Below are 15751 nucleotides of genomic sequence, written 5' to 3'. Positions count from 1 at the left end.
TATTTTGAACAGTATGCTTTCATTTCAGTCTTTAAATTATACTATCGTTTATTCCTCTTATGTTCCAAGACATAATCTTCCATCAGCCATAATCATCAGCAGATGGGCCCATAGGTTTTGCCCTCTGCTCCCTGCGGAATCTCACCTTTTGTTAGGACAGAAAAGGCAAGAGTTTCTAATCTAGGCCAGGGCTTTTCAACCAGTGGTACGGGTACCACCTGTGGTACATTGGCACCCGGCAGGTGGTACGCGACCATCCTAGAAAAGTGATAGTGGGAGACGAGAATGAGCTGAACTGGTGGCAGCACCGCACAAGCCTGAGTGAGAGACGGCTGGAGCTGCAGGGCTGTCAGGGCTCAGTGGAAACGCCAGGATCAGCGCCAGGCTCCAGCTGGAGCTCAGCGCTGATCCCGGCATGTCTGCTGAGCCCAGAAGAAGCGCCGATCAGCTGGAATGTTGCAGCATCTCCAGCATCTTGTGATTTAAATTCAGATGCTTGGCAACTGATTCATATTTATGACAGTCACAGTGTCCCAGGGTCATGTGAAGTGACCAAAACCTGCTGCAACCACCCAGCAGATGGGGGGGGAAATAAAAACCAAACTCCCAACCCCACCCCTGCTGCCAATCCTCAACAGAAATGCTCACAACAATGAAAACCTCGGACAGGAGGAAGAGCACCGCCAGGTGGGCAGGCAGGTGTCCTACACAGCTGTGGCTTGGGGGGCACTTTTTTCAGTGCCATTGTAACTTCAGTCACTAAGCGAACTGTTGTAAGTCGAGGACTACTTGTACTTCATCACTTTTTTTCCCTTTTTTTTTTGGTCATCAAGTTTTTGACACCTTGCTAGGCGACTGGTGGTACTCGGATGTTGCCATATCCTAAAAGTGGTACAATGGGTGAAAAGGTTGAAAAGCCCTGATCTAGGCTATTCAACTGCACCACACATGCCACTTTTTGTTTACTATAAGGACTGTTCCGGTCACATTTTGGCCAGTATGCCACAAACATATCCAAAAGGCAGTTTCAAACCAGACACACTATTTTATACATGCTGGGACCTTTGACCTACAAATATGCTTTGGAAAAATAAAATGTTCTGCGACTGTCATAAGGTGCAGAGTTGCTTTGCAGAACAAGTGGCTGACATAAATTTAATAAATGAATATTTTATTGGAATAGGTTTTTGTAGCTTTTTCTGAGTACACATTATTAAGAAGTTTGATATGTTCCAACAGCCAAGTTTCCGTTATGCTATGGCCTAATGCTTGTTTTCATTTTTTTATTTCTCAAATTTTATTTAGGAGTTCTGAGACAAGAGACAATAGTGATTGAAAAGAAAACAGTAAAAGAAACACAATATAGTACTTTTATTATTGTCTAAAAAACCCAATGAATTTCCAGATATTAAACAAGTCTCCCAATGAACAAAACAGGACACACATTCTATCATGAAGAATCATAAGAAACTGAGGTGTCAGGCAGTGCTAAATTAGTAAACAAACAACTTTTTCCTTAGAACAAGATTTCAGGAAACAGGGTTGAACTCTTAACTTCTAAACATGCACCTGCCTTTTTCACTTCTTCATTCAGCACCTGCAGAAGAGAAAGAAAAGTAAAATTGTCCATGTTTATAGTGTCCCAGAACAGTTTCAAGCTCTGCTATGAAAACATTTGTGTTCCACGTGAAGAGTTTCACCAAGAATAAAAGCAATACCTTAAAAACAGGTATATTTGTTATACAGTTAAGAAAGGAAAAGGCTTCCAGGTTAGGATGAATGCCATTTATATATAGGTAGTCCTCGACATATGACCATAATTGAGTTCAAAATTTATGTTGCTAAGCAAGACAGTTGTTAAGTGAATTTTGTCCTGTTTTATGATCTTTCTTGCCCTTGTTAAGTGAATCACTGCAGTTAAGTTAGTAACGTGGTTGCTAAGCGAATCTGGCTTCCCCATTGACTTTGCTTCTCAGAAGGTCACTATTAAGCAATCCGGTCTGGTCTGAGGGGTTTAATTTTAATTGTGGTTTTAACTTATCTTCTACATTTGGGCAGTAGGGCTTAATTTATTTTCAATTTTCTGTATTTGTGCATTTTGACATTTATGTCACTGTTCACCGCCCTGAGTCCTTAGGGAGAAGGGCGGTATACAAATCAAATAAATAAATAAATACAGTGGAACCATCGTAAATACAATGCCAGTTGGCAAGCGTCCAAATTTTGATCACCTGACCATGGGAACGCTGCAACGGTGTTAAGTGTGAAAGCGGTCGTAAACCACTTTTTTCCAGTGCCATTGTAACTTCAAATGGTCACTAAATGAATGGTTATAAGTAAAGCACTATCTATATATTACAGATACCATTGCTGGAAGTTGGGTAGGGGAAGATAATTGCCATATTACCATCTTTTGCTTTCTAGGAACGAGAACCTAGCAGAGGAATAAGGAATGTGATTTCTCCTGTTCAGGGATGAAGATCTTACCTTCTCACAAATCCTTGCAATTCGTCTGAGCACAGGAGGGCCTCACCCAACATTTGGAGTTGCTCCAGCACTTCCTGCTGCATCTCCACAGCAATGTGATGGATGTGGTGGTTAGAGTTATTGTACATGATGGCATTCTGAAACATCAGCATGAGATCGCGTTGAAACTGGACCATGTGCTGAATGTGGCCTTTGGACAGGTTTCTCTTTATGGAGGAAAGGTCCATTGGTCTTCAGAAAAGCAGGGAAAAGCACAGAGTTCAGCTTTGTGTAATACCTGACAGAGTTTGCAAAATAAAAAGGATGCTTCCGAGATCCATTATCAATCTACCAGAACTAGTGAGAAATCAAATTAAAATTAGACTAATAAAAGGAATTAGATATGAAACTATCATTTGTGTTACAAGATATCTAAACTTGGAACAGAAAAACTACAGTAGGTTTTCAATAGTACTCAACCTTTGATTACAAACTAACAGTAATTCTAAATATACTCCCTTAATATTGTCCTGCACTGATATTTATGGTATGCACTTTCAAGTATGCATAGGATCAGTTTATGGTTATCCTGTATCTCAGAGAAAATAGTTAATGCTGGAGCAAAAACAAGTATTATAGCACCTTCGAGGCTACATCTATCACAGTTTGGGGGTAAGCAACATTGTACCAAGTGTAGAAAAGCAAATACTAAGCCAAAGAAGTGGAAAGCTTGACAAGAAAAAAATAACAAATATTACTGAAGACTAATAAATGTATTATAGCAGGGGTCCCCAATCCTCAGTCCGTGGACCGGCACCGGTCCACGCAAAGAAAAAAAGCCCCATCCTTGGGATGCAGACAGTACATGAAACCACACCCCTTCCAGTCCACCGAAAAACCTTTCTCCGTGGAACCGGTACCTGGTGCTCAAAAGGTTGGGGACCTCTCTATTACAGCATAAGCTTTTGTGGATTTCAATCCTTTCAACAGCTTCATGAAGTGTCATTTCGAAAAAGGAATGTGTGTGGAGGGATATAAGCAAAGAGATGGGAGGGGAAGAAGAAAATCTAATATCTAATCATGCAAACAAGGTACTTGCAAGTTATTAAGTTATTTGCAAATAGGGGCAATTCAGGAAACAATAGCTATGCTATGAAATCTCTTACAATATTAAGTAACACATGTAGACTAATGGAAGCTGGGAGAACTGTAAGTTAGTGACCCACATATTTCAATCTCTTGACTGAAATATCCACTTTTTCATGGGAAGAAGTTCCTTTATTTTTTCTGAGAACCTAACAAACATAGATGGATGGCATCTTACACCGGAGTTCAGCCTGTCGCTGTACTTCGCTTTTCACTGAAATGACTCTCCTTCCAGAGATCCAGAACTATGGTTCATACCTTCTGTTGTCAAGGAGATAGATTTAGCCATGTTCCACTATTTCCTGGATTTTAAAAAAATCACTGTCCCTTCCCTTTCCAAACTGCTATTTATCAACGTGTGTGTGTATATAGAGAGGGAAGAGATATAACATTACTACCGTTCTATGGTTAACTGCAGATGCAATGAGAAAGCAATTTGCAGTACCAATTCATATCCTACCTTTCAAAGAGCCGATAGAAGAAAGCAAAAGGACATAATATAAACCATGGCATTTGGTCCCTGACTTATCGCATGACATTACAGCAAATTAATAGTAAAGTGTTCCTGTGTCCCAATAATTCCATTTCTTCTCTCCTACTTAAAAGCAGATTTTCTTCTCCAGCTGCATTTCTGCTACAGCTAAAACCTTTGTCCCAGTGAGATACGCCTATGTTGCAGGCATTTTTTTTCTTTTACATTTGACGGGCTACTTGCCATGCTCCCACTTCTGTTGCACGGTTCAGGGGAGAAGACCTTGAATGCAGCTGCACTATGAGAATTTAGTGGGAATACGCACTTCGTAGGTTTGCCTAAATAGTGCGTGGGGAGTTCAAAGCATTTTGGGGCTAGAAGGGTTAGGGGGAGGGGGAAAAACCTCAGTGGTTGGCATTGATTAGTCTCCGAACTCACCTACTGGCTTACTCAGACGGAGCAATGATTGCTGAAGGTTCTCCCTATGCCTTACCATGCCAAATGCATTTGGGAGTTACAGATGAGGAGGCCAAAATGGGGAAAGTGGCTTAAATTTAAACTGTATTAGGAATTACTTGGAAATGGAACGGATGGGGGGAGTGGCAAAGCTCCAGAATTTCTGGACGCTCATCCTAACAAGCAGTGCAGGAGGAACAATTCCTTGCCATGGCAAAACAGCTATCAGGACTACAAAACACACTGCAGAGAGAAAAGTATTTTCTGACTTCTAAAGGGGAACATTTTCATAAGCAGCGGACAGAGACAGAGGAGGAAAAGCAACTGAAAAACACATCCCTTACTAGAGCTCTCTTTTCCCTCACTCAGTGGCGTAGCGTGGGTTGTCAGCACCCGGGGCAAGGCAAGTAATTTGCGCCCCCTAACCCGCTGGGCGGCCGCTGCACTGTCCCTCCCCCAGATAGTCCCTCGCTCTCTCTCTGCACCGCACCGCACGCTTGGCACACACCCCCTCCACAGTGGGCGGCGACCCGGCGGCTCGGATCGGATTCGCACAGCCAGCACTGCAGTGAGAGAGAGTGAGTGAGCCAGGCAGGGGCAGAGAGCTGCGAGTGCGAGCGCGCCCCCCCAGATGTTGCGCCCGGTGCGGCCGGCCCCCCCTGCACCCCCCACGCTACGCCACTGCCCTCACTGACCTTTTGACCACGTCTTTGTAACCAGGAGCCTGCTTCTCTGAAACCGGCTTCAGGAAGGGACCGCTGTATCTAGGGAGAAAGACGACAAGGTGGGCTAGCAAGCATATCCCATCCCTTCCTGTGCAATGAAAAGCTGGAAGGATGAAAGTCAACTCCTGCAATCAGCCCAGAATCGTTATATTAAAAATAGCGGAGTAATATTTTATATGTTGATGATGTTAAATGTATGTTTATATCACTTCATATACAAAAGCATCTGGAAGTAGCTTATGGAATATAAAATACACAAAACCAAAAGCAGATTCCTCCTCAAAGCATTCCTAGAAACATTCATAGATGGTCTGAATGGGGGAAAAAAAAAAGAACGAGCTCAATGACCGCTTAAAAGATGTACGTTTGGATCTCACAGATTTCGAGAGAGACAGATTCTCTCAGTCTCGAGATTTACCCGATCTTAGAGCATGCAACGGAACTTCCTCTCATGGTAAAAGCTATCAGCTCTGTAAGGTGAAAATGGTTCACCAGGTACCCTGTATAGGGCCTTATACGTAATGAGTAAAAACTCTGAAACTGGTCCAGTAGCTAACTGGTCACCAGTTATGGGCATAATGCAAACTTTCTTGTAGACCTCTACTCTAGAGGACTTTGTAGTCATCTTCTCCTCAATGGTCAGTAGTTTCGGTAGCTTAGTAGCTTACCTATGGCCAGCGACCATCTTCCAAATAGATAACAGAGTTTTCTTAAAGAGCAAATGCTGATGAAGTGGATCGTCTTGGCTCAAGTGCATCCTGGATAGAAAAGAAATCAAAGGGATTCGTTCGCATTTGTGAATGGCAAAGGAAGAGGGCCAGAAATTTTCTTTAAAAACTTTTCAAAAAATTCGTATGAAATGTGTTAATTCAACTATCAAACCTAGTATTACGTTTATTCCGTTACTGAAGAGAGTTGTACAACTCAACCAACCCACACAATTGTTCCGATTCAAAGCTATTGCTAGTTGCATATACCTCATTGAAAGCCACTTATAGTCTCCGGAAAATCAGTCATTTTAGATAGACTAGCACTGTTCACTTCAGATTCTTGATACTCTTTTCTCCCTCTGGTCAGAACATTTATAAAATGGCCCGAGCCCCCCTCTTTCTAGGAAGTTTTAAGCTGCCATATTTATCTAGGAGGATTATCCTATTGAATTCAATGGACTTCTTTCTAAACAGATGCTATATGTATAATATTGTGCCATTTAACACAGCAGCCATACAGTAGAGAAATAATTCTATTCAAAGTCCACGTTATCATTACTTACAAAGGCAGGGAGGCTGTACTTGTGGAAGGAGAGCTTATTAGGGGTGTTCCATAAGGACTGGAGTCATCATTGCTATAAGTCAAATGGAAATCATTGTCTTTCCAATCTTCAGTTTGATCTTCAGTGTTTTCCACAGCCCCCTCCTGATGATCACACAGCAGGAATTAATCTCTTGGCAAAATAACAATAGAAATCCCAAACCCGTGAAATTCAGCCATGAAGGTTCAGTATGGAAAATGCACTTTTGTGGGGGAAAAGTAGTTCCAAATACCTCAAAGGAGTTGGTAAAGTACTCGCCCCTCCAAAAAATTAAAAACTTTATTAATTCCTTAGATCTTAAGAACTATTTTTTTTTATTTTAATTCCATTTATATCCCGCCCTTCTCCGAAGACTCAGGGTGGCTTACAAACTTAGCAGTAGCCTTCATTCTATGTATATGCCTGCTTATTAGGGCTTTCACACACACACCCCCAAGCGGCATTATTACAAAGTCAGCTTAATTGCCCCCAACAATCTGGGTCCTCATTTTACCTACCTCGGAAGGATGGAAAGCTGAGTCAACCTTGAGCCTGGTAGGATGCAAACCTGCACTAATTGCAGGCAGCTGGTGTTACTTAAGGAGGCATTAGCCCACTGCTCCAACTACCATTCCTTAGCTGATATATCCTTTTTAGGGAAGCTATCTGAAAGGGTAAAGACTGTACAAGTCCAGGCACTCTTGAAAGAAATGGGTTATTCCTCTATTTCATCCACTCTGGGTTCAATTTTAGGTTATGGAGTTGAATGAGTCTTGGTCAGCCTTATAAGACAATCTGAGGAGGGGTCCTTGGTGCTCTCTGAGTTTTCTTGTTTTCTTGCAGCTGTTTCATTACCCTAGCAATAAGCACTGATGATGTTACCTAGTTAGGGTAATGAAACGTCTCCAAGAAAATAAGCAAGCTCAGAGAGCACCAACCCTCAGCTACAAATATTCTCCTTCATAGGCAGGTCCCCTCCTTAGAAATCAGGAGGTTGCATTCTCCCTAAAGAGCAACTGTGTAATCTGGGGGTGCTCCTAGAACCATCATTTTTGGTGGAAACACAGCGGTCTCTGTGACAAGGAATGTTTTCCAGCTCCTATTGCTTTGCCATTCAAGGCAATCATTCCTTGATAGGAATAATTTGGCCACAGTGATCCATTCATTGATTACCTCAAGATTATTGGAGTGTGGTGTGTGTGGGATTACTCTTAAATTGCCCCTGAGTCTGCAACTAAGGTCATTTATGACATACAAACATTGTCTAGATCTAGACATTTACCCAAATGGCTTGACCAATCTAAATACTGCTAAGCTTGTAAGCCGCCCTGAGTCTTCGGAGAAGGGCGGGATATAAATGGAATTAAAATAAAATAAATAAATAAAATAAAATAAAATAAATAAATTATATTTATGAGGTTCTTTGGAAAGTACCACATAAGTGAAGCAGTCCAAAGCTTGGTTGGGGAATTCTTTTCCTGTTCAGATGTTGGTAATGTCAGTGCCTTTAGATTTTCCCCTATAACAGTTTTGGAGCCCCTTATACTTAGGACATTCGTATTCATTTATGTATTATGGGTATTACTGTCCTGTGTTTTAGAGCTTTTTATGTTAAGATTGTTTTAAAAAAATCTAATTCTCCTATATTATGTTAAATCACTAATGCTTTAATAGACTCTAAAGCCCATTGGAATTACCTTTAATAATGAAAACACAACTTAATAATTTTACATATAAAAGATAATAAATACATCTAGCTACGTTACCAAGCATTTTGCTCTCACTTTGTTTTATCCCACTACTAACACACCATTTTCACTTTCCCTTGGCTCTTGTCTGGCTGCGTTTATATTTGTCCTTTCAAGGGAACACAATCTCTTTCTTCAACTAGTGAAATGGAAGTTTCTTAACAGGACTCTCTCAACATGGAACTTACAAGGGGTTCAAAAAGCCTTTTCACTCTCCACAAAACATGCTTAAGGAGGGCAAGATGGAGCAGCCAAGCAATGCCTTTTGATTGATGCCTTTGGAGCAGGATATTTAGCAGTCCGCAAAGGCAAAAGATAGGATTCTCCATTGATCATCCCACCCAAGTAATCCATCTATTTACAAAACAAGCGTTCCGAGCAAGCCATAGCTTACCATTCTAGTTGGTGGCATCTCTTCCTTCCCTATTTTCCATTCACAAGGCATTTGCTTCACGCGTTCTAAAGTTGAGGCCTCATCCGCATCAGTCTCTGCCGTACCGGACATCAGATAGCGCATGGCTCTCTTTCCTGAATCCTCATCAAACTGTCTATCCTGAAAACTAGAGCATCCAGGCTCCTCACACAGACTAGGAAGTCCTTCCATGGCCTCCGCTTCCAAGTTCACGACCGGCAGCCTTTCCAAGACCTGCAGTGCCCAATTTCCCATTTGCTGGGAAGCTGATCTCTCCTTAGCTTGCTTTTTAAAAATCTCTGAATGACTTTCCTGCCCCAACTCTTCCTCTTTGTCTACAAGGGATCCTTTGGTGTCACCTTTGTGAGCTGCGGCAAGCCTTCTGTTCTGCTCTCCGGCACCAGAGAAAACCTGAGGTCCCTGTGCCAAGCAAGGGCTGCTAACACAGACGGGCTCCATTAAATATGTCACCTGGAACAGAAGGCAAGAGGTTCACAATTGAGGCTTGTAATTAAAACCACTCTCAAAAAAAGCACACCTGAGGCTATTTTTCCTTCAGATATTATGTTCTTTCTTTTTAATGAGCATGCTTTGCAGTGACACTGAGACCACATCCCTAGCTTGGAAATTTCTTTCCTCCAGCCCTCCAGGATTTGTACAGCAGGTATCTGAATGAACCTTTCTTGTCAAAGTACAACCATGTATACACTGAGATTGGCTGAGCCTCCCTTCGTGCCCCCACCCCCAACTTACAGTGACACAAACCCTCCATCTTATTACACCCTGTGAGCTAATTGCACAACGCACCGGCCTCGCAAGTCAATTATGCATAAAGTTTATATTATTAAGTTTATATTATATTAAATTATTTCCCATTCAAAAGCTTAACAGCCCATGGATAAAAGCTGTTCTTCAGCCTGTTAGTACGGCTGGTTATACTCCTATATCTCCTACCCGATGGCTAGACCCTAAGAGTTGTTGCCAGTCTTGCCCAAAGGGCATTAAGCTGAGGGTGGCTAAAGTGGAATAACGTATGTTCTCTCGGAGGTTAGCAATCTTTTCAGGTCTCCTGAAAATTATTTAGTGTTTAGGTGTCAAAAAAGGGGCAATATAGCCAGATTGCATAAGATTGGAAAGAAATCTCAGAGATTTCAGCAATTTTTATTTTTTTTACTTGGGGAGAAGTAAGTGTCTTGGGGATCCATTGGAAGTCGCTTTGCTAACCCCTGATATAGAGGGTAAGTATAAGGTTTCAACAGCACTAGATCTCTATCAGAATCAGGCCCTACACCGTACAAGCAGTTAAGACACGTCATTACTCAGCTTTATTTTTGAAATAGTAGAAAATATTACCCTTTGCTCATCTTTACCACTTATCCTGGCTTCCTCTCCTTATTGAAATTGGCCTCTGTAGGAAGACTAATCATATTACTGAGAACTCTAATCTCAGCCACGGAGTAAACTACTATCATATCCCACCGCTTGAAGTCCTACCTACTAACTGCTATACCTCAGACAGAAACCTCAAGAGGGCATCCTGCTTGCATTTCCCACTCTCATCTTGCTCTCCTTCATTCGCGTATTCCCACGCGGTGGAGTCACCGGTTTCCAGCTGGCTCGCTGCCTCCTGGCTGCTGCTCTCTCCTAACTCCTCCTGAACATCATCTTCGGTTGCCCTCCAGCTGCTGCTCAGTTCCTTTAGGTCAAAGTCTAAGCTAGAGTCTGGAGAACTACAGAGAGATTTGCAGCAGCTGCTCTTCTCGGATCCAGTGAAGTATTCTTCTTTGGCTTCCAGCCAGGTCCACACATGACCCGTCTAAAAAGGTAGAGAAGGACAGGTTTGTGACTTATGCAGTTGCTTCCTTTTCCTTTGGGACATTTTAGGGTCTCCCAGATCTGAAAGGGTTCCGTCTCTAAATAGGATAGCTATCCCCCGTACAAAATGAGCAGGGCTCCTATTTGAGAAGTAGCAGCCACGGCAGAAAAGAACCTTTGAACAAATCCATATTGTACATCAATTGTGCCCATTCTTGGATTGGGAGGCTTTTCTCTCAGCCATTCACCTTTTGGACTATTGCAACGTACTCCTCATGAAGACCATTTAGAAGCAGCATTAGCTCCAAGGTGCAATTCAAGGTGCACCGATAATTCACAGTTGAAACCACTTGTTTCCAATGGTTTCCACTCATCCCATCATATCTGGTCCAGGTTCCTGGAATGTCATCTTGTTGGACCCAGGAGGTATGCTTTCTCTATTACAGTGTGTGCTCTTTGAAACAGCCTTCCCCAACCCTACTAGCTTTCCAGAGGACACTGAAGAACAGGCTTTTTCCTTAGACATTGGGGTCAGCGTATTAGTTGACCCTGGAATGTATATTTCTCCATGAGAGAATTTTGTCTGTTATATCTCATAATGGAAAAATATTTAAAGCGTCAATTGTATTGTGTAGTTTAATAGGCAGTCCTCAACTTACAACCACAACTGAGCCCCAAATTTCTATTACTAAGCGAGTCATTTGTTAAGCGATTTTTCCCCCCATTTTATGACCTTCTTGCCACAGTTGTTAAGTGAATCCCTGCAGTTGTTAACTTAGTAACATGATTGTTAAGTGAATCTGGCTTCCCCAATGACTTTGCTTGACAGAAGGTCGCAAAAGGTGTTCAAATGACCCCAGGACACTGCAGCCCTCATAAATATGTACCAGTTGCCAAGTATCCAAATTTTGATCACGTGACATGGTGATGCTGCAACAGTTGTAAATGTGAAAAATGGTCATAAGTCACTTTTTTCAAGGCTGTTGTAACTTTGAATGGACACTAAATGAACTGTTGTAAATCGAGGACTACCCATACTCCATTTTATTTTGTATTTTCTTTATTGTTAATTGCCCAGAGTTATTGAAATGGGTGACCTCGTGTATTCTTTAAATACATATATTCATACACATGCACTGCTCAGATGCAACAATATCTATTCTCTGACGGCTATTTCAAGGCAAGAACTTCAGTAGGAAGGCTGAAACCTGGAAGAAAGCCATTTGATAAGTCAGGTCTGAGACCAATGTATTTCAAAGAAAGAATGAGAAATGTCATTATTTCCTTAATAATGAGAGTTTACTCTTTCCATGAAAAAACTCTGTGGCCTTTGTCTTACTACCCTCAGATATAATGTTCTACATAGGCTGCATCAGTATTTTTGGATAATAAAAATGAAGAATATAGCTGCAGTTCAATGCCTTATTTGTAAATGTGCTACTCATCCATTAAAAAAAAAAGACAAAAGTAAGCTGGGATAATAGCCAAAACCCTAGGTCCTAACAAGGATGGCAAGGGAAAACTGCTAGGTTTGCCTCCAGGTAAATTGGTATCTTGTAATTAACTATATCCACCATGGCCGGCATTTTCTGACTTCAGGTAGTCTGACATACGACCACAATTGTGCCCAAAAGTTATGTTGCTAAGTGAAACATTTACTGAGTTTGCCCCATATTACGACTTTTCTTGTCACAGTTAAGTGAATCATTGCATTTGTTGAGTTAGTAACATGAATGTTAAGCGAATCTAGATTCTTCATTGACTTTGCTTGTCAGGTTGCAAAAGGTGATCACATGACCCTAGAACAGAGGTCCCCAACCTTTTGGGCACCAGGGACCGGTTATATGGAGAAAGGGGTTTTCCATGGACCGGATAGTGCATGTTTGTGTTGCTGCCTACATCCCACAGATGGGGCTTTGCTTGTTTGTGCGGCCCGGTTACCGGCATGCTGCAGCCCGGTATTAGTCAACGGACCGGGGGTTGGGGACCTCTGCCCTAGGACACTGCAGCCATATATGAACCATTTGTAAATCATCTGAATTTTGATCATGTAACCATGGGGATGCTGCAACGGTTGTGTGAACGATGGTCATAAGTCACTTTTTCCAGTGCCATTGTGACTCTGAACACTCACTAAATGAACTGTTGCAAATCAAGGACTGCCTGTATTTTGCAGATATTTCATTACTAGACTAGGTAACATCTTCAGTACTATTTTCTTTGAAGACACATGGTCTGCTCCCAAAATGTCAAATATACCCAATTGCCCAAACAAAACAGGAACCGTGGTACAAATGCAGGCCACTTGTTCAGAAAGATAAAAGAGATGAAATACAAGCATGCCTTTGTATTCATTAATTACATAAGTGTTTTCTATTCTACTGATCATGTCAAACTGGGAATTCCCAAACACCTCATCGTTCTTATTCATTAACCGTTACATGGGACCTAGCAATGCAAACTAGTCTCAGGTCAACAAAGGAATAAAAAAAGTATTTTACCCTTTCTTTCTTTATTCAACCTATACACTGAATATATTTATTGAGGGAGGTTGGATAGGAAGATAATGAGCGTGGTTTTAAAACTGGAAGAAGCATCAGTAATCAGCACAGTGCTGACACTATTCAAAATGCAAATGATCTGTAAACTTTAGTAATAAAGTTCAAGGAGCAGAGTGAAAAAGGGGTCTAAAATTCTACATAAAAATGGCTAAATTAATGATAACACATACAACAATCACCATTAAATTGACCAGAAAGATACTGAAGAGATGGATACTCTTGCCTAGTATTTTATGATCAACCATCAACAAAAGACAATTGGCAATCAAGAAAAATGCTGCAGAGTACTATTTGATAGGACAACAATGAAGGCTTTGGAAAAGATGCTCTGATATACCTGTAACTACAATATTAGAATTACGCAAGCAAACGGATTTCCCTGATACTCTTCGGAAGCAAAAATTGGGACTTTGAAGAAGATAGGAATAGCATGGGCATGTTTGAATTTTAATATTGGAGGAAAATCCTGAGAATATGAAGAATAGTCAAGAAAACAAATGGATCATAGAACAAATCAATCCAGAATTCTCAATGCAACATAATCAATGAGGCTCAAATGACTGTATTTTGGATATATTATATATCAAGAGGTAGACATCTGGAAAAATCTATAATCCTGGGAAAGATGAAAAGAGATGATTAACGGAAGCATGGCAGATACACTTGACCATAGCAAGGATTGGTGTGTTAATATGTGAAGGACCAGGACAGAGACAGATTATCATATATTTATAGTCACTAAGAATCAACATCGACTTGATGCACATAATCAATTTGCATCCAACAAGTTATTGTTTAATATATACTGAATATAACATTCAATAGATTTCTACCACTTAACGACTGGTCCTGGAACTTGGCTGTTAGGTAGTTGCCCAGAATCCAAAGACACATAAAAGTCCAGTGAGTCAAAGCTGAACTGTGTGTATTTCCAGTTTGATGTAGTGTGCAAGTGATGAGAATGATGATATTCTAAATGTGTCTTATGTAATACATAGACTCAAGTACTACATTATTTAAAGCAATGCAATTACTTTAAATAATAATGTCATTAATGCAACTCAATTCACTTGGTGAACATATAATGGTCCATACTTTTACCAGCAGCAATTACATGTACAATGTACTTGAAGGTAGTTATCCAAATTTCCACATAAGGAACATATCTACTATAAGAAGTTAAAAGAACTGCTTGTTTACTTCTTATGCTGTTCAATTGAAGGAAAAGAGCTTAACACCAGAATGTGGAATTATTATGTGTAAAAATTGGGCATCACCATTTAGAGTGTCATTTAAGTGGATTAAAAAAACCATTTAATTAAGAAAAATTTGAAACGATGCAAAAGATGAGACTGAATTTACTGTCAGTCAGAAGGCATAATATGCTGTAGGGGCAAATAGTAGGGTTCAATCTTATTTATTTATTTATTTATTTATTTATTTATTTATTATTTATTTATTTATTTATTTTTGGGACTTATATGCCGCCCTATCTCCCGAAGGACTCAGGGCGGCTAACAACAGTAACATATAATAAATACAGAAGTTAAGATAAAAATTTAGCATGTATATTCTTTTCAGAAAAAATATCATAGTTCCACAGATTGAAAATATCCTTGCTATATAGCAAGCATATAGCGAAAGAATGATCCTTTGGCCTCTATGCTGTTGACATTCTTATGTTTTCAGAAAAGTTTGCCGCTTGAGTCTATCTCCTGCTTAAAGGTCCCAGAAATGTTTGTGACTACTGGAAGAACTGACTGCAAGATTATGTACAGTAGACCCTTTCCTATCTGGGCTGGCTTACATTTTCACTATGCTACTGTAAGCAAAAAATTACAGAGGCTGGAGTTGGTGGGATATAGAGAACAGAGAGAAACCTGGCATATTATGGAGATAACATCTGCCAAGTTTTCTTCTGTGTTTTATGATTCACAGGTGAAACAGAAGTATGTTCAAGGTGCATAGCGTTGTGTGATTTTAAAATATGCAATAGCATTAAAACATGCAATCATAACCTGAAGCCTTAATTCCACTGAGACAGGAAAAAGTTATTCTACAGTATACAATATTACATTGGTGTTTTTTTTATTCTTGCATTTTGTGATTGTCCAGATAGCTGAGGTTGCTAAACAGTATTAACAATTGAATAAATTTTCAACTAAGCATCTAAAGTTTTAATGCTATTGTGTCTTGGACTGTACCACTATCATACCCAGTTATTGAAAGGAAACATTTATTCATTTATTTATATCTTGCCTTTATTATTTTCACAATTAACTCAAGGCAGCAAACATATCCTACACACCTTCCTTTTATTTTCCCAACAACATCCCTGTGAAGTGGATTGGGCTGAGTGTGTGTGGCTGGCCCAAGGTCACACAGTTGGCTTTCATGGCTAAGGACTTGATTTCTTGCTTTTTAGCCTAGTGCCTTAACCACTAGACCAAACTGGCTCTGGGCATACTTTAAGTAATTTAACATTTCCAAGTTTTTATAACAGCAGCTAAGTTGCCTTCAATATGAAGTCTGACTGATTTGTGCTATTACTTGTCTAACATGAGGCATCATTATGAACTGCTGCTACAAGTAAAATAAGAATTTTAGAAGTCAAAAATAATAGGAAAATGAATGTTTTAAGATCTTCTGGCTTGAAAGT

At 40.4% G+C, this 15751-nt stretch overlaps 1 protein-coding gene across 1 annotated transcript; it reads right to left on the bottom strand.

The window, feature by feature from the left end:
* Positions 1–1362: 1362 nt before the first annotated feature.
* Positions 1363–8918, bottom strand: LOC308660893 (bromodomain-containing protein 8-like). The gene is made up of 6 exons (XM_081315522.1): positions 8699–8918; positions 6539–6681; positions 5934–6023; positions 5236–5304; positions 2488–2718; positions 1363–1597 (listed from the first exon to the last, which is right to left on the bottom strand). Exons 1-6 carry the CDS (start codon positions 8906–8908, stop codon positions 1591–1593), a joined length of 750 nt encoding a protein of 249 aa, XP_081171648.1. The 5' UTR covers positions 8909–8918; the 3' UTR covers positions 1363–1590.
* Between the last annotated feature and the right edge of the window lie 6833 nt (positions 8919–15751).

Source organism: Vipera berus (genome assembly GCF_964194415.1).
Source record: "Vipera berus genome assembly, chromosome: 2".
NCBI classification, from domain to species: domain Eukaryota; kingdom Metazoa; phylum Chordata; class Lepidosauria; order Squamata; family Viperidae; genus Vipera; species Vipera berus.
This window is presented reverse-complemented; position numbering and strand designations above follow the sequence as displayed.